General features: G+C 50.6%; 1 protein-coding gene across 3 annotated transcripts in view; it reads left to right on the top strand.

The window, feature by feature from the left end:
• Positions 1 to 27,925, top strand: part of TPRG1 (tumor protein p63 regulated 1) — a 113,294-nt gene that overhangs the window by 66,996 nt on the left and 18,373 nt on the right. For all 3 annotated transcript variants that reach the window (XM_043492530.1, XM_038416555.2, XM_043492529.1), the window contains exon 4: positions 6,140 to 6,316. In XM_043492530.1, coding sequence (XP_043348465.1) covers positions 6,140 to 6,316 — 177 coding nt within the window. The remainder of the gene's footprint in view (positions 1 to 6,139; positions 6,317 to 27,925) is intronic.

Here is a 27,925-nt window from a genome sequence, read left to right as displayed (position 1 = left end):
AATTCAGCAGTCTCTCGTTGGAGTCTGTTTTTGAAGCTTTTTTGTTGAAGTATAGCCACTCTTAGGTCTGTGATCGAGTGACCAGAGAGATTGAAGTGTTCTCCAACTGGTTTTTGAATGTTATAATTCTTGACGTCTGATTTGTGTCCATTCATTCTTTTACGTAGAGACTGTCCAGTTTGGCCAATGTACATGGCAGAGGGGCATTACTGGCACATGATGGCATATATCACATTGGTAGATGCGCAGGTGAACGAGCCTCTGATAGTGTGGCTGATGTGATTAGGCCCTATGATGGTATCCCCTGAATAGATATGTGGACAGAGTTGGCAACGGGCTTTGTTGCAAGGATAGGTTCCTGGGTTAGTGGTTCTGTTGTGTGGTGTGTGGTTGCTGGTGAGTATTTGCTTCAGGTTGGGGGGCTGTCTGTAAGCAAGGACTGGCCTGTCTCCCAAGATCTGTGAGAGTAATGGGTCGTCCTTCAGGATAGGTTGTAGATCCTTGATGATGCGTTGGAGAGGTTTTAGTTGGGGGCTGAAGGTGATGGCTAGTGGCGTTCTGTTATTTTCTTTGTTGGGCCTGTCCTGTAGTAGGTGACTTCTGGGTACTCTTCTGGCTCTGTCAATCTGTTTCTTCACTTCAGCAGGTGGGTATTGTAGTTGTAGGAATGCATGATAGAGATCTTGTAGGTGTTTGTCTCTGTCTGAGGGGTTGGAGCAAATGCAGTTATATCGTAGCGCTTGGCTGCAGACAATGGATCGAGTGGTATGATCTGGATGAAAGCTAGAGGCATGTAGGTAGGAATAGCGGTCAGTAGGTTTCCGATATAGGGTGGTGTTTATGTGACCATCGCTTATTAGCACCGTAGTGTCCAGGATGTGGATCTCTTGTGTGGACTGGTCCAGGCTGAGGTTGATGGTGGGATGGAAATTGTTGAAATCATGGTGGAATTCCTCAAGAGCTTCTTTTCCATGGGTCCAGATGATGAAGATGTCATCAATGTAGCGCAAGTAGAGTAGGGGCATTAGGGGACGAGAGCTGAGGAAGCGTTGTTCTAAGTCAGCCATAAAAATGTTGGCATACTGTGGGGCCATGCGGGTACCCATCGCAGTGCCGCTGATTTGAAGGTATACATTGTCCCCAAATGTGAAATAGTTATGGGTGAGGACAAAGTCACAAAGTTCAGTCACCAGGTTAGCCGTGACAGTATCGGGGATACTGTTTCTGGCGGCTTGTAGTCCATCTTTGTGTGGAGTGTTGGTGTAGAGGCTTCTACATCCATAGTGGCTAGGATGGTGTTTTTAGGAAGATCACCAATGGACTGTAGTTTCCTCAGGAAGTCAGTGGTGTCTCGAAGATAGCTGGGAGTGCTGGTAACGAAGGGCCTGAGGAGGGAGTCTACATAGCCAGACAATCCTGCTGTCAGGGTGCCAATGCCTGAGATGATGGGGCGTCCAGGATTTCCAGGTTTATGGATCTTGGGTAGCAGATAGAATACCCCAGGTCGGGGCTCCAGGAGTGTATCTGTGCGGATTTGTTCTTGTGCTTTTTCAGGGAGTTTCTTGAGCAAATGCTGTAGTTTCTTTTGGTAACTCTCAGTGGGATCAGAGGGTAATGGCTTGTAGAAAGTGGTGTTGGAGAGCTGCCTAGTAGCCTCATTGTTACCCAGGATCAAAGATCATTGGGAAGCTCCTAGGTCTGGCTCACTAATTGCAACTAGATACATTCAGTCAGCTTCTTCCACCAAACTTCTCTTTGCAAAGTTTTTTGTTGCTTACTGTGGCCAGTTGGTGGCAGCACAAGGTAGTTTGGCTCAGCCTCCTTAAATTCTCTTCTGCTAATTTAGACCTGCCTCTGGTTACAATAATCCTGGGGGAGCCACAACCTGGAGTGGACGCACTTCAGTGACATCCCTTAATGGGATTTTTTTTAAAGCTCATCTTTGTTCTATACTAGAAAGAGAATCTGCTGCAAAATCATCCAAACTACAATCATCTTCATCACTAACAAAATCATCCAAAGCACAGGGCTTGGTGGTGATGGGGGACTTCAACAACGCAGACGTCTGCTGGGAAAATAAGGGCACAGATTCTGCAATACATCCGTGGAATGTATTGGAGACAATTTTTTATTTTAGAAGGTGGAGACAGCTACTGCAGGGAGGCTGTTCTAGACGTGATTTTGACGAACAGGGAGGAACTGGTTGAGAATTTGAAAGTGGAAGGCAGCTGGGGTGAAGGTGATCGTGAAATGACAGAGTTCATGGTTCTAAGGAATGGTAGGAGGGAGAACAGCAAAATAAAGACAATGGATTTCAAGAAGGCAGACTTTAGCAAACTCAGGGAGTTGGCAGGTAAGATCCCAGGGGAAGGAAGTCTACAGGGGAAAACAAAAGAAGACAGCTGCCAGTTTTTCAGAGCTGCTCCAGTCTGGCCTGGAAGGGGTTAGAGCAAGCCAGCTCTAATCATGGAAGGGCTTTTTGGGAGGCAGTCAAGTGGAGGCTTGAAAGCAGCCAATTAGGGCCAGGCTGGGTCCTATAAGAAGGCTGCAGGGCAGCGAGGAGCTCAGTCTCTCCCTGGAGGGCAAAGGGAGAAGCACCTGGGGCAGGGGCAGGGGCAGGGGCAGGGGCAGGGGCAGGGGCGGGGGCGGGGGCGGGGGCGGGGGCTCTAGGCTTACGACTGCCAGACTGGGGTCCCGACACAAAGGGGCCGAGAAGTTGCTGGGGCTTACGGGGAAGCGGCCCAGGGAAGCAGGCAGTAGAGGAGAGTCGGAGGAGGGCACTAAGTGGCTGCCACCAGAGGGTCCCTGGGTCGGGGCCCAGGGTAGCGGGTGGGCCCCCCCCGCTTTACACCTACTTGCCAATGAGGAAAGTGGCCTAAAGCCAGACTGTAGTTTGCCCTTGGAGGAGGGGGTAGATGAGGACAGCAGTGAGCCACGGAGTGGCAGCGAGTGGTAAAACCGGAGGCTGATGGTCCCCTGGACAGGTCAGGCTTTTTGGTTCTTAAATCACCGTCTGGGAAAATATGGATGTATGTTAACCCTGCCTGAAGTTCTTTTTTTAAAAGATGGGCCTGAACTAGAGATGAGCTTCGTTTCACATGTGTGGGTCCCCGCCACTCCCTGGGGCTCTGCTGGGGTGACCAGATGTCCCGATTTTATAGGGACAGTCCCGATTTTGGGGTCCTTTTCTTATATAGGCTCCTATTACCCCCCCACCCCCATCCTGATTTTTCACACTTCCTGTCTGGTCACCCTAGGGTGTGCACATGTGTGGGTCCCAGCTGCTCCCTGCCCCCCTCATTGAAGCAGGTGTGCAGGGTTACTGCCCTGGGAACTGCAGGGCACCAGTGGACGTGGGGCCAGCTGCAGACAGTGGCGTGGGGCAAGGCTAGCTGGAGGCAGGGGGTGCAGTGCTGGCTGTGGGCAGGGCAGGGGATGTGGAGCTGGCTGGAGACAGGAGGGTGTGGGGTTGGCTGGAGACAGAGCAGGGCAGGGCAGGGAGTGCGGCAGGGCTTGGCTGCGGGCAGGGGAGGGGGTGGCTGGAGGCAGGGGCTGGTGCGGGCAGGGCAGGGGGTGCGGCAGGGGCTGGCTGCAGGCAGGTGCAGGGGGGGCTGGATGCGGGCAGGGGGTGGCTGAAGACAGGGACTGGCTGCAGGCAGGGGGTGCGGGGGTGGCTGGAGGCAGGGGCTGGCCGCAAGCAGGAGATGCGGCGGGGCTGGCTGCGGGCAGGAGGTGCAGGGGTGGCTGGAGACAGACTGGCTGCATGCAGAGGGTGCGGGGGTGGCTGCAGGTAGGGCAGGGAGTGGCTGGAGCCAGGCTGGCTGCAGGCAGGGGATGCGTCGGGCTGGCTGCAGGCAAGGATGTGGGGGTGGCTGCAGGTAGGGCAGGGAGTGGCTGGCTGCAGGCAGGGGGTGCGTCAGGGGCTGGCTGCAGGCAGGGGGTGCATCAGGGGCTGGCAGCAGGAAGAGGGTGCGGGGGTGGCTGGAGGCAGCGTAGGGGTGCGGCAGGGGCTGGCTGCGGGCAACGGGTGCGGGGGTGTCTGGAGACAGTGCAGGGGGTAGCTGAAGGCAGGGGGTGGTTGGAGACAGGCTGGCTGCAGGCAGAGCAGGGGGTGTGTGCGTCGGGGCAGGTTGCGGGCAGGAGGTGCAGGGGATGGCTGGAGATGGGCTGGTGCTGGGGGTGCGGCAGGGGGTGGCTGGAGGCAGGGGCTGGCTGGGGGCAGGGCAGGGCAGGGGGTGCGGGGTGGCTGAAGGCAGGGCAGGGGATGCGGGGGTGGCTGGCTGCAGGCGGGGGCGCGGGGGTGGCTGGCTGCGGGCAAGGCAGGGGGTGCGTGTGGCAGGGATGGCGGGAGACGGGCTGGCTGCGGGCAGGGTGTGCGGGGGGTGGCTGGAAACAGGGGCTGGCTGGGGGCAGGGCAGGGGGTGCGTGTGGCAGGGGCTGGCTGTGGACAGGGCAGGGGGTGGCTGGAGGCAGGGCAGGGGGTGCGGGGTGGCTGGCTGCAGGCAGGGGGTGCAGGGGTGGCTGAAGGCAGGGCAGGGGCTGCGGGGGTGGCTGGCTGAAGGCAGGGCAGGGGCTGCGGGGGTGGCTGGGGGCAGGGCAGGGGGTGCGGGGGTGGCTGGCTGCAGGCGGGGGTGCGGGGGTGGCTGGCTGGAGGCAGGGCAGGGGGTGGCTGGCTGGAGGCAGGGCAGGGGGTGCGGGGGTGGCTGGCTGCAGGCGGGGGTGTGGGGGTGGCTGGAGGCAGGGCAGGGGGTGCGGGGGGGCTGGCTGCAGGCAGGGCAGGGGGTGCGGGGGTGGCTGGAGGCAGGGCAGAGGGTGGCTGGAGGCAGGGCAGGGGGTGCGGGGGTGGCTGGCTGGAGGCAGGGCAGGGGGTGGCTGGAGGCAGGGCAGGGGGTGCGGGGGTGGCTGGCGGCAGGGCAGGGGGTGCGGGGGTGGCTGGCTGCAGGCGGGGGTGGCTGGAGGCAGGGCAGGGGGTGCGGGGGTGGCTGGCTGGGGGCAGGGCAGGGGGTGGCTGGAGGTAGGGGCTGGCTGGGGGCAGGGCAGGGGGTGCGGGGGTGGCTGGCTGCGGGCAGGACAGGGGGTGCGTGTAGCAGGGGCTGGCTGAGGCAGGGTAGGGGCTGGCTGCGGGCAGGGGGCGCGGGGGTGGCTGGCTGCGGGCAAGGCAGGGGGTGCATGTGGCAGGGACGGCGGGAGACGGGCTGGCTGCGGGCAGGGGGTGCGGGGGGTGGCTGGGGGCAGGGCAGGGGGTGGCTGGAGGCAGGGCAGGGGCTGGCTGCGGGCAGGGTGCTGGGTGCTCACGGGGAGAGCGGCTCGGAGCAGCCGGGGACCCACCAGGCAGCAGCGGGCGCCCCGGGGCCAGGGGAGCCGCAGCACCAGGGCTCGTGGCCCGGGCCCGGCGGCCGCCCAGGTGGCTCCCGCAGCGCAGCGCAGCGCAGCGCCCCCGGCGGCCGGCGGAGGAATCACATCACTTCCCGGCCGGAGCCCAGCAAAGCCTGCAGGGAAGCGGGGTAACAACCGGTTCTAAACCGGCTTCAAAACGTAACGAGCGGCCGGTGCGAACCGGCCCCGGCTCCCCACTGGCTATAGATATACTTACCGAGACCATGAGAAGGCGGAGTAAGAGGCTAATGAATTAAAATGAGCTCTTATCAGCAGGAGAGTCTCTTTTCGGAGGGGCTTTAAAGGAGAGGGGGAAACATCTCTCTGCTCTGCCACTTAGTGGATGCAAAATGCATTCCTCGTGTAAAAGTGAGTGAACAATACGCTCAAGAGATGTAACGATAGCAAACGTGCCCCAAGCTGATCCCTGGAGTTTCCAAGCCAGGGAGCAGAATGTTCTTTTTATTTTAATTATTATTTCAAATTAGAAAAAAACAGCTTTCTATTTTCCCACATGGGAAAGTCCTACAGAACTGAATAGGGATTAAACCAACAGGGGTCTATAGAAATTGCTCCAAAAACCTAGGGACCCATCTATCCTTAGGCACTGGTGTAGACATATCTGGGCCATTTCAAATTGCAGTGCTGGTTATTTATGCAAACCAAGGTTGGATTCCTGCTCTGATCTTCAGTAATCAGCACAACCCTCTCTCCTCCCTCAGTGGCTTGGAGGGTCGCTGTCTGAACTCTGTTTTGTCCCCAGGATAGATCATTGGAACAACGAGAAGGAGCGTGTCGTGGTGATCACAGACACCACCCTCCTGGTCTGCAAATATGACTTCATAATGCTCAGCTGCGTCCAGGTGCAGTGGATCCCCTTGAGCTACATCGATCGTATCTGCCTTGGCCAGTTCACCTTTCCTGAGAGGTCTCTGGACAAGTGAGTACCAATGGCAGCCAGAGGCAGGGCTGGGGGGAAACTGAGGCCCCTTTGCTGAGCTGAAAGCTGTTGTGTCCCTGTCATTTCCTGCGTCCCCGAGATGTTCTGGGATCTCTCCAGGGCAGTGAGCTAAGGAGATCCATCCCGGCACAGCACATGGTGGGTGGGATGAACAAACATTGCAGCAGTAGGACTTGATGGAACCTTTGTGATGATACTGTTACCAGATGAGCGGAGGGGAAGGAGGCAGGCAATCCGATCCCATGAAGCCTCGTCCTAGGAATGTGGGGGGGAGGGGAGGTCCAGCTCTCCTGTTGCTCCCCCCTCCACACCCCAAAGACAGAAGTTGGGGAGAGGCTGAGAGAGAATGAACCCCAGGTGACGGATGTTAGTCACATCACTTCATGCATGCCTGGAAGGGGCTCAGATACTGCAGCGATAAGGACAGTATACGACCCTACACAGAACAGAGTAGCCAGACCCAGAGGCAGTGAACAGCATGCCCAAGTCTTCAGCTTATACTGGTAGTACAGGGAGGTCCCACAACCTAACGACCAGGAGGAGGCATCCCTGGTTCAGAGACACGTACAGCTGGGTATGGCACTACCCTCCACCAGCACAGAATTGGTGGAGCTGCTGAGATTGACTGTAACTTAGAGGCAAGGTGTTCAGGTCCAGTATTCTGAAAGTCAAACCCCTTATGGAGACGGGCCCGAGCCATGAAGTTTGGATCCACATCTGAACTCTGCCGGAGTGTCGCTGGACTCCCCCGTCGTTCCACTTTCGAATTGATCTCTTGTTTTTACCCCCAAGCTGTCAATCCAATACGGGTTGGCTGCACTGAACTCAGGTGGCCTATTGGATGGTGCCAACTGGGAGAGAGTTATACAATGCTCCAAGCTTTTCTCCTTGAGCTAAGGGGGGAAAGGTCAGAGTCCTGCTGGGAACAAAGCTGCCATAATCTCACATTAAATGATCATTTGGCTCCCCGTTAAATGAGTATAACTAACAATGGGAGAGCTCCCTGCAGCCTCCCAGCAGAGCACCCCCTCCAGCACGTTTCCTGAGCTTTGTGGGGGTTAAAGCCTGCATCTTCTACTGTCATTATATTCTGTTGCTAGAGATATCATGCTCTGCTTCAAGATCTCATCACAATACAGCCTCTGCAGCAGGTAATTACCATGTGTCTTATGAATGGTTGCATGTGAATGTCTGCTCACACTGCTGACGGCAGCAAGTTCCAACACATTGTGCATACCAGGCATTTAACAGCCTCTGTTTTATTTGTTCTAATGGCTCCTTGCCTTGCGCCTTGTTTTTCTTCACTGGCTCTGTTTCGTGTTTGTTTTTGCAAAGGCCAGAGTTCAGGTCTTTGATGCAGAGTTTGGGCTGGGATGGTGGCTTTGATTCACTCGGTTTCCATTGCAGTTGGACTGATTAAAGGGAGCCCTGTCCAGCAATTACGGCATGGGGCCATCTGTGATGAGTTCCTGTTCTGAGTCTAGAAAATGTGCCCAAAAGCCTCTGCTGGTGTAAATCAGCATTACTCTATTGAGTCCAGTGCAGCCTTTCTGATTTACACCAGGAGGGTTTTTTCCAGCATTACTGCTTTCCCGGTGTCCCCAGCCCGTTGAATAACCTGGGTTGGGGCACTGCGCATCCTAACCCTGACTGGAAGTGCTCTCTGATCGCTGGACCACTCAGCTTTTCGGTGCAGCAAATCTCCAAATCCTCCATCATTGTTCAATGGCAGCATCCACAGCTACCAGTCACTGCCTGTTTCCCGGCACTGGGGCCTAGCTGTGGCTAGCCATAGCATGCCAGGCTGCCCTCCAGTGATTCTTTACAGCTCCGTAGACCTGCTGTGCTCCTTTCTTTTGCAGGGTCTGTTGCTGATCTCCACCCAGCTGAGAGCCAGCAAGTCCCTTGGCAGGCAGACACCCTCAGAAGGGTCCGTAGCTCAGATGACATTCCCTGTGTCCTGGCATGGTAGCTAGAGGGGCCGGCACTAAGGACAAAGGGGCACGGCTCCCGATTCACTGCAAAGAGAGGGACTCTGTGTTCAGCACCATTATCTGTGCAGGCTGAGCTGGTGCATGGCTCTGTGTGCAAGGGGGAGGAGGGAATGAAACCGCTTCCCTCACCACTCCAATCCTGCTAGCGCTGCTGGCGATTCTGGCTTGGCCCTGGTAGGAAGGGCTTGTGTCACTGGAGCACGTGGCTCTGGGTTTGGTCCCAGCTGTTGCGGTGAAGTTCTGCGTGGCTGTGACGTGTCACACAGGGGGACAGTGAAGTGGGAGGGGGGCTGGGTTTGTTGCACTACGGTTCCCCTGTGCTGGCTGCTGCTCCTTCCAGAGAGGCCAGTCATATCTGGCCTCTTCTCCAGGATGGCCGTGTTCCTCACTACGCTTCTCCTCGAATGACGGGTGCAGAGTTACAGTGTAATAATGGCCCCCTCCATTGTCTGGGTTCTGGTCTTCCATGTTCATGTGGCTGTGACCACACCATGGTCACCCTCTGTGAGGATAGGAGCTTGCTGACCGCGTTTTCTCCCAACTCAAGTGGCAGAAGCCTGTGCTTATGGTGCAGAAGTTCACTGGCTGGGTCCTCTCTGTCGACTCATGTCTGCGGCCATGTTGCTGTGCACTACTGCAGCCCAGAGGTGGCTGCATTTTGGCATTGTGCAAAGTGCTTTATAGGTGCGTCTCTATGTACGTTAGTGATCGATGTGGTTGAAAGGTGCTATAATAAATACAAGCTAATGTTGTTGTTAGAAATAGTGTAACTGAGGCTCAATTAAAATAACCGCCAGCCTTCGAATTCGCTCCCTTGGGGCAATGAAGGAAATGAATTTGGCTGACTTCCTGTAACTCTGTTTCTTTTGGAATACATTTAAAGCAGACAGTGGGCCGGATCCTCAACTGGTGCAAATTGGCACTGACGTCAATGGAACCTGGCTGGCGTGCACCAGCTGAGGATATGGCCAAACGAGGCTGCTAAAGGTCAGTGTATGGAGGAAGCAGAGTTAGCTGAGAGCTGACTGCATAGGCTTTTAACCATGCCTCCAATCTGAGGTGGGATCAGAAGGCCTGAGACCTAAGCAGTGTGTGTTCCATCATTGCTCTCATCTGGCAGCCCTTTCAGACTGTGAGGGGTTACACAAGCACTTTTCCTCGGGTCAAAATCAGCTTTCATCTCAGGTGGATTCCACTGGGCTTGTCTCTGTCTGTGGTCTAATCCCCACTCGAACTGTGCTGGCCTGAAATGCTTGCAAAACCCTTTTTCCGGCTGCTTCAGCAGCGGCATCTCCTGTCCAGACACTCAAACTATGAGAAGCAGGGAGCATACAGCAGGGTGCATGGATAACTCCAAGGAAAACAACAGGCAGGTTTCATCCCTTCCCTGGTCCCCTGCCGAACTAGCTTTGCCAATATTTTAGCTGCTCTACCACTAAGATTAGCTGCTCTAAGGAGACAGCCAGGTGCCTCCTAGGCATTATTCATTTGAACTTCGTTAGAGCTCAGTCCATTGAAGTCAATGGCAAAACTCTATCAGAATGCAGCAGGAAGATTTAGCCAGTGGACTTATGCCTGATACACACTAGCATAGATGGGATCCGACTCAGACCCTGTATATTTTGCTGTGCAGTTTACACAAGTGTTGTTAAAGCTACTAATTTAGCAGGAGTCTCTCAAAGAAAACAAATACACCTGAAATGCTGGAAGCTGTTTACTGTCAGACTCTGTTGATCTGTGCAAGGCACTGCATCCAGGGCCATAAGGCAAGAGGAGAAATGTTAAAATGCAAAGAAGGGACAGAATAAAGGAGTAAAATATTCTCTCTCTCCACATCTTTAATGTGTCATCACTCCTGTTTACTTAGCTAAAAGAAAAGGAGTACTTGTGGCACCTTAGAGACTAACAAATTTATTAGAGCATAAGCTTTCGTGAGCTACAGCTCACTTAGTGAGCTATAGCTCACGAAAGCTTATGCTCTAATTAATTTGTTAGTCTCTAAGGTGCCACAAGTACTCCTTTTCTTTTTGCGAATACAGACTAACACGGCTGCTACTCTGAAACCTGTCATTATGCAAGTTTACTTAGCTGTAATTTATACCCAAGGATTGACTGTGGAATTTAGCAGAGCATTTGGGGATTGGCATATTCTCTGCCACTGCACCACTTCTGGGACTTCCCTGGGGTTTATACAGCTCTGTAAAGTTGTGGTGGGTGAGAGAAGTCTGCTCTTTGGCTTTTGATTCCAAATCAACAGTACTTCAAGTAATACGTGTAACCCGTATTTTCCTACAGAACTTTTACAACATGCACCAATCAGTGCCACTAGGTGGCGGAGCGGAGCAGATATGCTTTGGGTTAGTGAAAAAACTTTACCTTTTTGCCATGGTTTCATGTTTGATTGATGAGATCACACTTGTATCTGGTGGCTTGCTTTGGTCCTAACCCTCCATCTTTTGGCTGTTTAAAGTTAGGCTGGACCAGAGGACATTTGTGCTGAAAGCTGAGGGCGAAAGAAGAACATCCGGAACAGGAGGACATGAAAGAAGACTGCACAGCCGCCAGTCAGAATCCCCAGTTCTAGGGTTCTTTTATTTGCAGGAAAAAGGGCTGTAAATATGGGGCTGAGCAGGAGCTATTAGATTCTGCAGCTGCACATTTCAGAGGCCTGCTCTACATGGGAAAGTTGCATCCGTTTAACTGAAATCCAATTTAAACCAATGCAACCCCCCACCCCCTCGCGTGGACACTCTTATTTCACTTTAATTTAGCTTAATCCTGTTCCCAATCAATTTAAACTACACTCATATAAGCCCTTCTGAAACCGAGATGAGTGTCCAAGCATGGGTTTGCAGCATTTGAACTAAATCTGTTTAAATTCATGCCTTAGGTTAAATCAGCCCAAATTTCCTATGTAGACAAGGCCTGAGTTTGAATAGTAAACTCTCAGGGAGCTAGGGTGAAATCCTGGCCCAATTAAAGCCAAAGGCAAAACTCCCTTCAAAGAAGCCAGAACTTCACCCTGAACAATGCTCTGTCCTGGTTTGACTTAAGGGAATTACAATCTGGTTCTTAGCTGAGATTCAGGCTGGAACTGTGGATACAATGAATGTCCCAAGAAGAGACCATCTCCCTCCTGAGCCTTCATAGAATCATAGAAAATTAGGATTGAAAGAGACCTCAGGAGGTCATCTAGTCCAACCCCCTGCTCAAAGCAGGACCAACACCAACTAAATCATCCCAGCCAGGGCTTTGTCAAGCCGGGCCTTAAAAACCTCTAAGGATGGAGATTCCACCACCTCCCTAGATAACCCATTCCAGTGCTTCACCACCCTCCTAGTGAAATAGTGTTTCCTAATATCCAACCTAGACCTCCCCCACTGCAACCTGAGACCATTACTCCTTGTTCTGTCATCTGCCACCACTGAGAACAGCCAAGCTCCATCCTCTTTGGAACCCTCCCCCCACACACACACACTTCAGGTAGTTGAAGGCTGCTATCAAATTCCCCCTCACTCTTCTCTTCTGCAGCCTAAATACACGCAGTTCCCTCAACCTCGCTTCAGAAGTCATGTGCTCCAGCCCCCTAATCATTTTTGTTGCCCTCCACTGGACCCTCTCCAATTTTTCCACATCCTTTCAGTAGTGGGGGGCCCAAAACTGGACACAATACTCCAGATGTGGCCTCACCAGTGCCAAATAGAGTGGCCTCACCAGTGCCACTTCCCTCGATCTGCTGGCAGTGCTCCTTGTAATGCAGCCCAAAATGCCGTGAGCCTTCTTGGCAACAAGGGCACACTGCTGACTCATATCCAGCTTCTCGTCCACTGTAATCCCCAGGTCCTTTTCTGCAGAACTGCCACTTAGCAATTCGATCCCCAGCCTATAGCAGTGCATGGGATTCTTCCGTCCTAAGTGCAGGACTCTGCACTTGTCCTTGTTGAACTTCATCAGATTTCTTTTGGCCCAGTCCTCCAATTTGTCTATGTCACTTTAGACCCTATCTCTACCCTCCAGCGTATCTACCTCTCCCGCCAATCTTAGTGTCATCTGCGAACTTGCTGACAGTGCAATCCATCCCATCATCCAGATCATTAATGAAGATGGTGAACAAAACCGGCCCCGGGACCGACCCCTGGGGCACTCCACTTGATGCTGGTTGCCAACTAGACTTCGAGCCGTTGATCACTACTCATTGAGCCCAATGATCTAGCCAGCTTTCTATCCACCTTATAGTCCATTCATCCAGCCCATACTACTTTAACTTGCTGGCAAGAATCCTGTGGGAGACCGTATCAAAAGCTTTGCTAAAGTAGAGCTGTCCTGGGCCAGTTTAGGGTTTCAGATTGAAACGTGAGATGCTCTGTCTTGTGGTTTGATTCAAAATCAGGGGGCACAGTTGGTGCTTAGCAGTGAATTCTGCATTGAGTTTCTTTGGGGTTTTTGGAGACCCAGAATTCAATTCAAGAATTCAATATGCAACGTGAAACTGGTTGAGGTAATGGGGAGAAGAGGGTGGTAAAAGGCTCTCTCCAGCCTCTCGGAGCTGAAAACACCAAGTGTTGCTGAGCTCCAGACCAAGGCCGCTCGGCCGCTGCTCCATTGCATCACCATGTGTGGGCGCACCGACATCGCATTAGCACCGTGCTGTGCCCTGCCTGTGGCTTTCCCTACGACCACGGCCAAGTCACGCACACAACAGGGTGTCGGGTCATGCATTCCTAGATCCCCACATAGCTGGGCAATTGCTACAAGGTTGCACAGTTGTTAAACATGAAGTAGGAACAGGCAGAAAAAAATCATCTGCCCAGCTGGCTGGTTTATTAACTCCTGAGGAGAAGGACCAGAGCAGCAGACAGCTGGGCGAGGACTAAACCCTTTAGCTGTGTTTGAGATGAGAATGCAAAGCTCAGAGACGGAGCGTATTGAAGATGCTGCTATGGGGGTCAGTGCTGGGGGAGCTGCTGCTCAGTGAAATGTGACAAGCAGGGAAGCTACTTCTTGTTGTTCTCTTGGCTACAATGAAATTGGGTAATGCTTCTTTCCCTTCTCAGTTAGCCGTGAGGCTATTTTCTTTGGTCACAGGCCCTGTGTATCTTTTGGTGGTGCAAGGAATGTAGCTAACAAAGAACCACTGAGTGCTGCGTTTTGCATTTGCAAAGGGGCAGTGCTGGGAAGGGGGGGGAGTTGTTTCAGTTGGAAAGGGGAGATGCGGGGTATTGGACGCCTCTGGCCCCAGCTTTGCTTTTTGGCAGAAAGATGGGTGGACAGGAGGCTAAGAAGAGGTTAGAGATCACATAAGGTTCTTGAGCATGTTGCACTCGTGAAGACGAGGATAACGGAAACCTAGCTACCACTCTTCATCCAAGTGCTTTACAAAGGTAGGGAGTACTAGGTATGGTCAGACAACACCTGCTTATGGGGAAATTGAGGCACAACGGGAATCGGTGACTTTTTGCAAGTCACACAGAGTTAGGGGTAGAACCCCAAACTTCAGAGCATGCTCTGCTCTTACTCCTAGCCACACTCCTGCCATGGAGATTGGGAGTTGTGCAAATGTAACACCGACAAACCCCGGTCTTCGGTGGGCGGGATCAAACCTGGGACCTCTGGAGCTTAGTGCATGAGCTAAAAGCTAACTGGCTGTTAGCTAAGGCTGTAGAGCAGACTCATTAATCTTCTCTCTCTCTCTCATATGTCTCGGTGCCAGTAGATGGGACAGAACGCCACACCCAGGTGTGTGGGTTACACAAATTGCATAATAGGAGGGCTAGGGCTTCCCTGAATCCATTGGGTTTTGGCCAGTATTGTAGCAAGTGAGTGGGTTACCTAGGCCATTGGCAGACTGTGGCGTGGCAATTCCTATACGCTAGCAGGGTATAAAATAAGAAGCTGCCATTTTCACTGTGGGGCTCACCCTGGCCTTCCCCGCTTTGGGGAGCTTTTCTCCGAATCGGAGCCAAAGGGTCCAGCGAAGCAGCAGGTCATCCCAGCTGGCTGTACTGCTTGAGAGAGACAACTCATTGCTCCTGGGGATCATGCCCCCAGGTTGTGTCATGGAGGCAGGGCCCGAGCAGTTCCGTGGCATTATTCCCCCTTCCTTCGGGCCCCCAGGGAGGATGCTGTGGAGCTGGGGCCTGTGTAGGGAGAGGGGCTAGGGATGGGGCAACACACATCGGTGTGTCCCCCAACCTCACCACAGAGATTCACTACAACCTGGGCCTGTGTTATCTTTCCCAGCGAGCCCCCACCGCAGCGACAATCCGCATTCATGGGACTGGCTGAGGGAGTCACGGAGCAAGGGTGGAGATGTGGTGTCTTTGCCTCCCCCATATCTGCATGGTCTGAGGGGAACTGCAAACCCCTGAAGAGACCAGTGAGGGGTGTCATGAGCGAACCGTCCCGTTCTACTCCGGTACCCATGCCGAGGGGGCAGAGCCATTGTCTTGGTACCAGGACACCTTGTCAATGTTCGTGACCGTCTCCTCATGGGTAGGGAAGGGTCACTGTGTCCCCACTCTGCAAAGAGGGAATTGAGGCCCGGAGTGGGGATGTGACCTTCTGGGTGTCACACAGGGGTGTTTGTGGCTGAGCGGGGAACAGACCCCATGTTGCCTTAGCCCAGTGCCCTCGCCACTGGTGGGCAAAGCACGCTTGCAGTGGTGAGGGGGTCTGTGTTCCATCATTCCTATGCAGAACCGAGCTGGAGCGGGGCCTCCAGGCAGGCTCTGCGGTGTCTCTTCTATTTGTGGGAGTGCAGGATGTCAGGAGAGGTCCTGATCCTGTAGTATGCCCGGTTGGAGCCCAGCATCTCTTCTCATGAGTTTTGGCTGAGTCCTGCCTGCGCACCTAGACTCGTGGCCACCCCATGACTCCCTCGTGTATCTGGACCCTGCCAAGAAGGGCTCGTGCAATGATCAGCCCTCACCGAGTTCAGCTCCTGCTCCGACAGGGATCATGTTCCCCTGCATACCACGGCCAATAGGGCAGGCAAAGAATTCTTCATAGTTTCTGATGACCTTGCCTCGAGGGGCAACGTGCCAAGAATGCCCCATGTTTTCTCAGGGTGGGGTACTGTCCACCACTGATGCCCAGCCAGGCGTGATGACAGGGCTGAATGCATGCCGGGATTGCCAGGGCAGGCGCTGACGGTCCTGAGGGGGGAGTATCCCAAATGCCGCAATCCTGTTATTTCGGGCAAAGGAGGGAGACAGAGCCAAACCTGTCACAGCTTCGTCCATTTTATGTCCTCGGCAGGAATATTTTGCTATCACTCGGGGTCTACCCAGCTGGGACTCGACTAGTAACTTACCCGAGGTACTGAAATGCACCCAACATGGAGCCAATGGCAGATATTGTCCTCCATCTTTGGGCCCTGGAGCTCTGGTCCCCAAAAGCTCCTGTATTGAAGTATCACATCCCAGAGCTCCAGGGCTGGGTTTTGGCCTCCCCCCATGGACATACATAGCTCCCCCTCATAGAGCCTCACCCAGCTCTTCAATTTTCAGAACATAAGGTGAATGGCACCTAAGCCTAGTAACCATGGCGATGGAGGTACCGGTCAACAGGCTGTGTCTGCCTGTTGGTTTTTCACACTGCAGGCTTAGCCAGCTCCCGCCTGTACATGGGCAGTTGCTTGCAGAGCAGATGGGAAATTAACAAGCATATTGATAAGTAGCAATTATTTAGTTCTCTCCATTTGTACACCTCCAAGGGCTTCAAGAAACAATGTTGGTGTGTTTATCCTTGGTAAATACAGATGGGTAAACTGAGGCACGGGGAACTGGCGCAACTTGCCCCAGATCGCACAGCGAGTCAGGGCAGAGATGGGCTTAAAACCCACATTTCTTGATTCTTCACGTATGTCTACATGGCAATTAAAAACCTGGGGCTGGCCTATGCCAGCCAACTCAGCTCATGGGGCTCGAGCTAAGGGGCTGTTTAATTAGGTGGAGGCTGCACCTCATCATGCATTGACCAGCTGCATGGAGGGGGATAGGTGACAAGTATGTTCAAGGGGCGTAGCTGTTTGCATACTCTTCCGCTCCCCAGGCAGCTCCGGGCGGCGTTCTGCATGTGGGCTGTGCCTGCCAGGCGGGATGCAACCCCAGGTTACTGAACTGACATCTCCACCCCACTTCCAACCCCCCTCCAGGGCACTCAGACATGAGCATCAGACACGACAATGTGAGGTGCGAGGCAAGGGAAAAATCAGCCCTCCTTTGTAGTTGTGTGTTTTTTTTTTAAAGTACGCATCATTGAAGGTGAAAATTAAACTGACTCTCAGGCCATGAGTTTTCCACCTAACTCCAGCTCCTTTTGAGTGAGTCATTTGTCCTCTCCTCCCGTTTCAATCATCGGCTCAGCCCAGCCCTGTCTCTGCTGTAATTGTCCTCCTGGATCAGACTGCTGCATCATGCGCAGTGATCACAGTGGGAGCCGTTTGGCAGCTGGTACTCTGAGAGAATGAGATCTGTGTGCAGCATGCGTCCAAGCGGCATCTTGCTTAACAGCTTTCCCTGGACTCTCGAGCTCTTCCCAATCTCTCTAGCTCTCATGACTGAGCTGGGACAGAGCAGAACACATGATGTGCCTGCTGAATCGCTGGGCCCAGCCTGTGAAGGATGTAAACTCTCCCACACGGGAGCAAAAGGAAGAGAAATGGGTTATCAGCATTTTCATCCCCATTCTCCTGGATCCTCTCCAAGTTGTCAGTGCCCTCTTCTGCAGTTAGTGCAGTACAGTGCCCATTAGTATTCCGGTTACACCTAAGCACCCTGTTCATGAATCAGGGCTCCATTTCACATGTAACAAAGACAAAAGACCCTGTCCCAGACCCAGAGAGCTCACAATCAACCTGCCACACGGGATGCATGAGGCGACCAGAGCAGACAAATGGGATGGAGTAAGCTGAGAGTATAAGTGGATAATAAAACCAAGAGTTTACCAGCAAAGCAGGAATCACAGCGTTCGGCCCCGTTTAACCAATGCCAGACAGGAGTGATCCATAGGCGTCTTGGTGGAAGGAGGTTTTGAAGGAAAATTTAAGAGAGGATAAGGTGGTGCCTTTACAAATTTTGATGGGGAGTTTTTCCCGCCATGGGTGCAAGCGTGGAGTGTCAGAGGGGAAATGGACAAAAGCCTGAAATGCGAACTTTACCAACCCCATAAATGCAGCTACTTCTGGGGTGGAATGCTGCAGCAATCCTATATAATGCCTTGAAGAAGAATGCTGCATCCAACTGAAAGAGCACAGGGTATGAAAATAGGCAGGATGTGTCCCTGGGTTGAGCTTTGGGTACCATGTTATTAAAGGGGCACATCTAGATGGAATAGTCAGCACAACCTGAAGGATGCCAGCGCTAGTGCCAGTTCTAAATAATGCTCTAGATTAAGTATCATTCGCCGTTTTCCAAGCAGCTGGAGCCCAGTTTGGTGTCTGCCTCCTACAGTGCTCTGCCTCTGGGTCAGTAGTGATCACACTGCTGCGTAGTTATTCAGTGAGCTAGTCTGTGTGAAACGAGTTGGTGGTTTCAGTTCCCTATGGCTAAGTATTCATGGTACCGATCCCCCTCTGTCTCTAGCCAGCACCATGTTGTAAGCCTCAGCTGAGAGACCCCGATCTGAATGAACCATGGCACCTAGACTTCCTCTCACGCCTAGATGAAGCCCTTGCACAACAGGGTGGGAGACCCGCTGATGGGGGTAGTATGGGGGCGAAATATCCACTGATGATGCATGTTGCATGGATAAATGGAGAATCGAGGGTCTCCAGAACTGCTGATCTTGCTTTGATTTCACTTAAAAGATTGTTTCCAACTCTTCTCCCACCTCTGTGTGTGTGTGTGTGAGAGAGAGAAAGAGGGGCTCTTGTGTAACTATTTCCATTGCCGATCAATCCAGGACTTCCCCGAGCATCGTTCGGCTGCTGATTTGATTACACTGGTTGTGCCTTAGCATAGGGAATACCACAAGTAAGTGGTATTCTCCATACATCTGAAGAAGTGGGTTTTTTACCCACGAAAGCTTATGGCCAAATAAATCTGTTAGTCTTTAAGGTGCCACTGGACTCCTTGTTGTTTTTGTGGATACAGACTAACACGGCTACCCCTCTGATACACAAGTAGGTTGTTATCTCCTTCCTGGGAAGATCAATGGTGAGCAAGGTGAAGGACGCCAACATCCCAAATGCAGACCTCGTCAAAATATGGTCACACTATGAACCATATTTGCACATCACATAGCAGCTGCACCTACCTTCTCCAGAAGAGAGGAACGAGATGCAATGCTATCGGGACTGCAGGAAGGGGCTTCAAACGGTGGAACACCTCGTCACTCAAAGGTCCCAAATAAGCCATCCACTCTACGTCAGCTGAAGCCACCAGCTGGGTTGTCAGCCTAGACTTGGACATCTGATGTGCTGTTTTGAAGCCATATGAAAGAAGAAAAAGATTTGTAGGGAGGAGAGAGTGAGGGGGTGGTGTATAGTGTGGGTGTGAGGGAATATGTGCAACAGCTGATTTCATAAGAGACTGTTCCCTTGAATTTCTCCTGGGCACCCCCAGGGAAACCCTTTCCAAAGTTCCTATTTGATTTCTCAGGGCAGGTACACATAGCTCACCCTTTTCTTTCACACAACCCCACACTCTACTCGGCGAAGGGTTCCTTTCCTCTTGGCTCGGGGGGAGGAGGAATGAGGACATTGCAGAGGATAATTAATATTTTCTGTGTCTGAAGGGTGACAGTCCTGCCTCGGTCGATCGGCCAAGCTCCAGCCAAAGCACTCACCCTCTGCGGCTGTGAGTTTTACTCCCGACGCCGTGCATGTCTAGGCTGGTTGTTGGGGCTGATGCCATACGTGTGGAATTTTTGTGGCTATTTGCTATTGTTCTAATGAAAAGAAGGAACCCAGCCATACAATAAAAAGGAAGCTTTATGTTTCCCACACCCGCCTGGAAATGAATGTTTTGGGAATGAGTTTAATGAATACTTTAGCTGGTCTTGACAGCCTTATTTGAAAACATTGCAAATGACGCAGCTGATGTAACTGTTTTTTCCCTGGAGGATTCACAGACCTGGGGGATCTGTAAAGGAAAATGGAACACTTTGGGTCTTGGTCCAGATCTGATCTGAATTTAGCCCGTGGCACGTGGCAGAGCCAGGAATAGAACCTTGGTGTCCGGTCCGGGGCTCTATCCGTTAGACCATGCCTGCTGCCTCCATATTCCACCTACGTGACCTGAAAAGCGATGGACTGATGGCCCCTGGGTACAGATGTCTCTGATTAGGTACTGGGGGTGGCATAGGGCAGTTTGCCACATTCCTCCCCACTAACAAGCCTGAGAGATCGCCTCTAGTGAAGAAGCATGTGTATTGTCCATGGGCAATTTACTCCGTGGCCTCTGCGGAGACTCATGTGTCAGTTAACAAGGGGTGACAGTAACAATGGCCCACTGGGAAATGGGCTGAGAAAGCATCAACTTGTTTGACATGAGCCTCCAACAAAGCTGGGAACAGCTTTCAGTGCCTACTATCTTGGTCATGGATTTGATCCTAGCTGCGGGGGAAGATGCTCTGAAACTCTCTTGCTTTCGTACTCTTGATCTTCCAGACCCTATCCACTAACACAGCGCTTTCAATGTCTGAAGGTGAGCCTGCCTGGCATGGGTGGGTGTTGAGCCATCCGGCAGGAGAGGGTGAAAGTGGTGCAAGCGAGGAGGAAGGATGGATGCAATCGGATGCAATAAGTCTGCTGCCCTCTATTAGCCCACAGGGAAGTCCCATCTGAAATAAAAACGCAGCAATTCTCTCACAAATTCCCCCTTGGGTCTTGGTGAATTTGTAAAGTGGGGCCACAGTGTAGCTTAATTTCCTGAAATGTCAATTGGCTCATAGTGGTTGCCTGTCCTGTTGGTGTTTTTCTTAGGGATTCTTTGCAGCACCTGGAGTGCGTGTTCCTATCCGCTCTTGATGGTCACTTAATAAGAGTGATCTGAAAGGCCAGGGAAACTTCAGTTCCTCAAGATGAACTCAGTGTCTGCTCACGCTCTCCTGTGTGGCCTGGCTTGTTTTAAACCCACAGCAAAAGATAACATTGATCTAGGACCAGACCCTACTAGGTGCTAGGGTTCCCGTGGGACGCTCAGAGCCCTTGACTCCTGTCCGCTTCAGGTTGAGGACCCTGACCATCTGGCAGGATTGAGCCCCCCTTCCCCCCCCGGTGGATACTGGAAAACAGGATTCATGGGGAAGTTGTTCACTGACTGCAGCATCACCATCTCTCACAATTGGAGGACCAGACTCACAATATGGGGTAATGCATCCGATGAAGTGAGCTGTAGCTCACGAAAAGTTATGCTCAAATAAATTTGTTAGTCTCTAAGGTGCCACAAGTACTCCTTTTCTTTTTGCGAATACAGACTAACACGGCTGCTACTCTGAAACCTGACAATATGGGGTGTTTTTCTTAAAGCCCGAGCCCCTGGGGGCAGTGGGTTATGGGAGAATCGCAGCTTCCAGAAACAAAAGGAAGTTTTGGCCCTTGTGGGTGAGGAGGAAAACCTGTAAATGTGGCCCAAGGGCAACCTAAAGGCTCAAGGACCAGCAGGCAAATACAATTACTCTGTGTCTGTGTGTGTGTGTGAGAGAGAGAGAGAGAGTGTGTGTGTATGTTTGTTTTTAGAAATATCATAATTTTTAAACCAGTCTGATTTGGCTTAAACTAGGCTTGACTCAGGATTTTTTACCTGGGGGGGTTGGCAGTACCAAGACCGTGACTCTCAGTCATGCTCGCACGTGTTCAATCGCCTCTAGCAGCAAAGACATCTTTGTTTCACACTGAGGTGGGGGCACTCAGTAAAGAAAAAGAAATTTTCTTTTTCATCACAACTCTTAGCTGCCTGCTGCCACGTAGCATTCTCTTTCTTGCTTCCCATCTTCAAAGTGCGGTGCAAATATTGACCAACTGCACAGCTCAGGACAGGGAGGTGGGCAAGTCAGAACCCCCTAGATTATTAACTCCGCATGAAGGTTAAAGGTCTCCTTTCCTTTTTCCATTTGTGCTGTGTGTTTACCTTCTGAATGGCACTCCACTCTGAAACTGGGCTGCTCAGTTTTGCATTCTGCTTATAGTCCATTTCCTTTCTGGCTCTCATTCCCTTGCACAAGACTGTTGTATTTGGGTTTCTAGCACGGCAGGTGGGAAAAGACCCAAACTAATGTGGGTGAAATGTGTCCTTTTCATGACAAAACCATTTCTAGGTATGTTAGGTAATACAGTTTCCACTCCTGCCCCTCTAAATTTTGAATCCTACACGGCTTCCCAATATCCTTTAAAAGGGGTGTTCCCGTCTGTGGCACAGACGATGCTGAGTAGCAATGCCGACAAAGATGTTTTAAATTGAAAAAAGGAAAGGCCTGGTTTGACCTGGAGCCACAAGATGCTGCAGCATCCTTCTCCTTAGGGAGACAAGTAACTCCCCTGATCACAGGTACAAGTGTCGCAGAAAATACATGAGCAGATACCACACATCAGCTCAGTGCCCCTCCACCTTGGTGCATTATGGCAGCGTGGAACTGAGCATGGGAAATCATCTGACCATACACTGGAGGGTTGGAGCCCTAAATACTATACACTGCTGTAGTAAATTAAACTTTACAAGGGCAGTCTGATGCAGTGAAGAAATTAATTACTTAACTTTTAGTCTGCTGTTTGTATCCTTCAGTCATCTATGTGTGTGTGGGTGTCGGCGGGGAGGGGGGAGGCACATAGTTGTATTTCTAACCACATTTATTTTATGTAGCATGACATTCTAAAGATTCATACTTTTTTTCTTCAAAAAAACCAAAACCACCAAAAATCCTGCCACCAAAGAATTAGCAGCAAGGGCATTGCTTCTGCATTGCCCTGCACCTTGTGCAGTCATTTACACAAGTCAAAGTGAGTGCCAAGCAGATGTAAGATAAAAGAATCAAGTCCTTGTTTGTCACAGTACAACAAATGCCTGGCTGTCTGGTACTTCACAGTTTTCACTAGGGCCGTTGAGAACGTTTTTGAATTGAAGGGGAATCATCCATTAGCTGTTAGCAGTATAGGGCATACGACATGCAGGTCAGTAGTTTTGATTTTTACTTAGTATAGGGCAGTGATGTGAAAGCTTGCACATGCATACACAGTGCAGACTGGTCATTTCAACATTTTATTTTGCAGGTAATGCCTTCACCGCCCCTCATCCTTATACTTACATTTTAAAGGGGGTTCTCAGAATTGAAGAAAGTGAGGATTTTTGGGCTTTACTAACGTATTATTTTTCTTTCTGTACTGGCACCCCAGATATTCTTTGTCCATGAATGACTTGGAAATGACTCTCTGTGGTGCTAGTTAATGCTGTTTCAGGCTTTAGCTAACTGGGGCCCTTGAGAGCATCTCAAAGAACTCACTTGTCCTCTCCTAGCTGAAATGACTGAGAGGTTTAGATAGTCCTACTCATATTGAGGCACCTATCTGACGCAGTATGGAGCAAAAGTGTAAAATTAATTTTAGCTGTTAGCCATATGCTTTGCACAGTGTTTAATCTAGCAACTAAAGGGCTAATTATCTAGATTTTATGTACATGGTCGAAATGTGAATTGCTGTTTCTGATGTCTAGACGGATCTGATAACAGGAAAATGTGACATATTGTTGCATCTAATGTTCTAGCCTGTACCTGCGTTTAGTTGGATGATAGAATTGAGTCTGTAGAGAAACTGGAGATCTGCTTTATGAGACCACTAAAAAGATTAATTAGATATTGTACTGTTTGGACTCTCTTCTTCTGTTTATAGAAGTTATGCATTTTGTTAAGAAACGGTGAGTGTGGAATAATATAACAAAATGAGATTCATCTGAGAGAAAGCCAAGCTAATACCACTAGGGCAATGTCAGCTGGAATGTTTGTGATATCTACCAAGATGCTGGTGAGTATGTTACATGCTCACACTTAATGGGAAAGGAGAGGGAAATCTGGGAAACAATAATGGTGAAAGACCTAGGGGTGACAGTGGATAACAAATCAGATGGAAATTTGCAGAAGTGTACATAGCAATAAAGACCAATGTAGTTTTGAGCTGCCTGAGCCAAGCAAAGAGGTAACAGATCTTCTCCAGAGCTATGCAATGTGCCTGCACCTGGACCATTACACTAAAATCTGGACATCCTTCTACCACTAGAAATATTGACAAATTGGAGGGAGTTTAACTTGTGGAAGGCATTTGATTGGTACATTTCAAAACCGTATAGGGAACAAACTCCATATTGCCAACCTCATGTTTTCAAAAATCCTTGAGTCAGGCCATGAGTCATGAGATTAGTTTAAAAATCATTGGATTAACCCCCACACTCCCAAAACAATACATTTTAAAAATATAAAAAAGGCCACACTGGGTCAGACCAAAGGACAATCTAGCCCAGCATCCTATCTTCTGACAATGGCAATGCCAGGTGATTCAGAGGGAATGAACAGAACAGGTAATAATTAAGTGAACCTTTCTCTGTTGCTCATTCTGAGCTTCTGGCAAACAGATGCTAGGGACACCATCCCTGCCCATCCTGGTTAATAGCTATTGATGGACCTATCCTCCATGAACTTATCTAGTTCTTTTTTTTAACCCTTATAGTCTTGGCCTTTATAACATCCTCTGGCAAGGAGTTCCACAGGTTGACTGTGAAGCAATACTGTGTTGTGTGAAGAAATACTTCCTTTTGTTTTGTTTTAAACCTGCTGCCTATTAATTTCATTTGGTGATTCCTAGATCTTGTGTTATGAGAAGGAGTAAATAACACTTTCTTATTTACTTTCTCCACACCAGTCAAGATTTTATAGACCTTTACCATATCCCGCCTTAGTTGTCTCTTTTCCAAGCTGAAAAGACCCAGTCTTATTAATCTCTCATATGGAAACAGTTCCATACCTTAATCAATTTTGTTGCCCTTTTCTGAACCTTTTCCAATTCCAATATATCTTTTTTGAGATGCGGTGACCACATCTGCATGCAATATTCAAGATGTGGGCACACCATGCATTTATATAGTGGCAATATGATATTTTCTGTCTTATCTATCCCTTTCCTAATGATTCCCAACTTTCTGTTAGCATTTTCGACTGCCGCTGCACATTGAGTGGATGTTTTCAGAGAACTATCCACAATGACTCCAGGATCTCTTTCTTGAGTGCAAACACTCAAGCGGTTTTTCTCTTTATTTTCAAGTTTCTGAACCTTTATGTGACAATCCGGTCACATTTTAACACCTTTCTCCAACCATGAGGGCTAGAAACTTACTTCTTTAAAATGAAATCCGAGATTATTGTGATATAACATGAGTCTCAGAGTAGGGGCTTTAAACAAAACACCCAATATCATGAGACTAGTGATAAAATCACACTGCATACTGTAGGAAATCATCCTGCCCAGGGCAGGAGGTAGACTAGCTAGGCTAATTGCTACTTTCCTTCTCTGATTTCTACGCTTTGTGATTCTCAATACATTATAGCATCTAGGGAGGCAGCATTAGCTAGTTGTTAGAGCAGGGACTTGGCTTTAGGTGTCCTCACTGCTTTTCCCTACTCTGCCACTGAGTCGTGGCCTGACCGTGGGCAAATCACTTCACTTCCCTGTGCCTCAATTTAATCATATCTGTAAAATGGGGCTAGCAGTTACCTATGGGGCCACCAAAGGTGGCTGTGAAAGGTCTTCAGAGGAGTGATGCTGTGTCACAGCCTTTCTTTGGGATCAAGCCTTCAATTCCAAGCAGTAAAATATGGCAGAACATGTTTTGTTTTCAGAAAGTCTAGAGGGTATGAAATATACTTTAACAAACCTCAAATGTAACACAATCTAGATAAACTAACTCCTGTGGCTTTAATGTCTGATATCAAGGGAAAACTATTTTCCTTAACTGATTTAGCGATGTTAATAGGTTCTGAAGTAAGGCTAGTAATTAACATGCTACACTGCATGCAGCAAGGCCATGGTGTGGCATTGTTTTAAGAAAGATGCCCTTTGTCTTGACAGCAGCAGCTGCCTATGCAGGAGTTATTCAGTGGGTTAGGGCCAGGCTAGGGTAGGACTTTATGCAGTGTCTGGTCTCCTTTCCATTGCTCTGCTTGGTAGCAGAGATGTGAGTTCACTGCAGGCAGATTGCTAATTGCCTGATGCCATTCATCAACGAGTTTTGCATATTTAAAATCTGAAAGGATTTACAGCCAGCTTGTGTGAGGAGAGCTGTACCACCCATCAGTCTTCTGTTGTTCAGAGTTTATGGAGGAGGCAGTGATGTCCCGGAAGAGTCATAATGCCCGGGGCTGCTGTGATTTCATAAGCTAAGTAGGGTTGGGCCTGGTTAGCTTTCGGTCAGGAGACCTGCAAGGAAAATTCAGCTGCTACCGCAGATGTGACTGGGTGATTCAGTAGGTGGTGCTGCTCCCTTGGAACAAAGTTTGGAGTGTGGTCCCAGGTGGGCGTTAGGAGCTGCCGTGCTGCTGGGATCATTGCCTTTCGGAAGAAAGGCAAAACCAATGTCCTGATCACTTGACATTGATGATCAGGTGACTCAGGGGGCTAGCCCTGGCCAAATTCCACCAGCGATAATCAAGTGAGCTGTAGCTCATGAAAGCTTATGCTCTAATAAATTTGTTAGTCTCTAAGGTGCCACAAGTACTCCTTTTCTTTTTGCGAATACAGACTAACACGGCTGCTATTCTGAATTCTGTAGATTCAATCCCCGCTGTTGTTTCAAATGGACACCCAGCATATGTTGCGTCTTGTTTCTTAGTCCAGAGGTGACAGCATTTCATTGACAGGTGACCTGTAAAGGTGTTGGAGAAGAGTAAGATATTTTGCTGCACATAGGACATTTCTGACAACATTCGTAGGGCACAGCCAGAGGAATAACCACTTTATAAAGAATCCCTTGTATACGAATGGAAGCCCCATGCCGATCGGCATGTTACATGCAGGCCTTGTTTCACCAGCGTATCCTGGTGCTCTCAAGGCAAACGGAAGTGCGGCAGTACACCTGCCCCATCTCAGTGAGGCATAAAGGGTTTGCGTAACTGTTTTTCTACATTTCTAAATGTACCTGGGCCAAATTCAGAGGTGCAATGTGTGATTTACCAGTGCATGGGTGCAAAGTGCCATAATTTATGTACTGAGCGGTTGTAAGGCAGGATTGAAGCAGGAAATGCAACCAACAAGAGGGCATCAGATGAAACATGGGGGAGGGTCACTGGAAGGAAACTAATTGCTTTGGCCTTGTCTCTACACAAATTTGCTCTGGTTTATGTAAGTACTCTGTGTGTATGAATGCCCTTATTTTGGTTTAGCTTAAACTTGTTCCTAATTGACTTAGCCTAAACGAGCCCATGTTGGAGGGTCCTTTTGAGAAGAAGCAAGACCAGGGCACCTCTGCCATATCAGCTGACCCGAATGAGCTTTCAAAGAGGGTGCTGGGGCCTACAGACAAAGAGAGACATGGTGAGGGGGAGCCCGGGTGAATCAGGCTGAGAGCCAACCAGGAAAGGGGCAGAGAGAGCAGATGTGGGGCTCTCACTGCTGGCTCCCTGGGAATAGGGAGACCTGGAAAGCTTGGGCTGCCAAAGTCACCTGGGAGGGAGGCAGCTGAAAAGACAAGGGGGAAATTCCCCAGGAACCGTAGCCCAGGGTAGGCGGCAAAATTGTTTTGGTATTAAGTTGGACAATAAAACTGTCTCTTTGAGATTGTGGGAGTTGGGGAGCAGTCCTGCCTTGTTGCACCTGGTGGAGAATGTGGGCCGGCCATTGGCTCCTGGAATCGAGGGGAAATTGAAGCCTGCATTTGACAGATACTCCATCCAGTTCGGGGGACCAGGAATCGATGGAGCTGAAGCATGTGGAAGCAGGCTTTGCTGAAAGAAGCTCCATCCTCCCAAGCTGCTGCATGGGGCAATGGCAGGAGTTGCTGCTCCAGTGTCCGCAGGCAGCCAGACAATAGAAGCAGCAGGAGGTGCAGCCGGAGCGATAGACGTGACTGACCATGCTTAGGGAACAGCAGCGGTAGCTCCTGGAGAGCACACACCGGGAAAGGACTGGTGGGTGCAGGTATGAAGCAGTAAAGAGGGGCTGGAGGACCCTGGGATGTGAAGCTCAGTGCAGGGAACATTTTGGCTGTGGGTGACTTGGGCACGTAAAAAGCATTTGCCCCTGTGTGAACTGTGCTTTAAAGACTGGAGGAAGTGCAGAAGAAACGGAGGAGACTCTGGTACCGTGGCACCAAAAGGGGCAAAGACGGGGCGGGGGGGTGTTCTCGGGGGCTGTATGATGTTGCTGTGGTGAGATGGGGCACATTAGAAGTTATTGCTCCACCAAGAGCTCGGATGGTGGGAAACGGGGATACTGAAGATTTGGGTGCCCAGGTGATGGTGCGATTACTGAGAGGTTTGGACCAGGATGGGTAGGAGGTGGCCTGAGTGTTTATGGGATACATCAGGCAGCTCTGCCCATTGATGAAGGAACTTGGGAAGAATGACGTCCTGTGGAGAGTCCTGGAGAGCGAAGGAAATGCCTCCCCAGAGAGAGGCA

The sequence above is a fragment of the Dermochelys coriacea genome, chromosome 9 (assembly GCF_009764565.3).
Source record: "Dermochelys coriacea isolate rDerCor1 chromosome 9, rDerCor1.pri.v4, whole genome shotgun sequence".
Classification (NCBI taxonomy): domain Eukaryota; kingdom Metazoa; phylum Chordata; order Testudines; family Dermochelyidae; genus Dermochelys; species Dermochelys coriacea.
The sequence above is the reverse complement of the archived record's forward strand: the minus strand, read 5'-3'. Positions and strand labels throughout refer to the sequence as shown.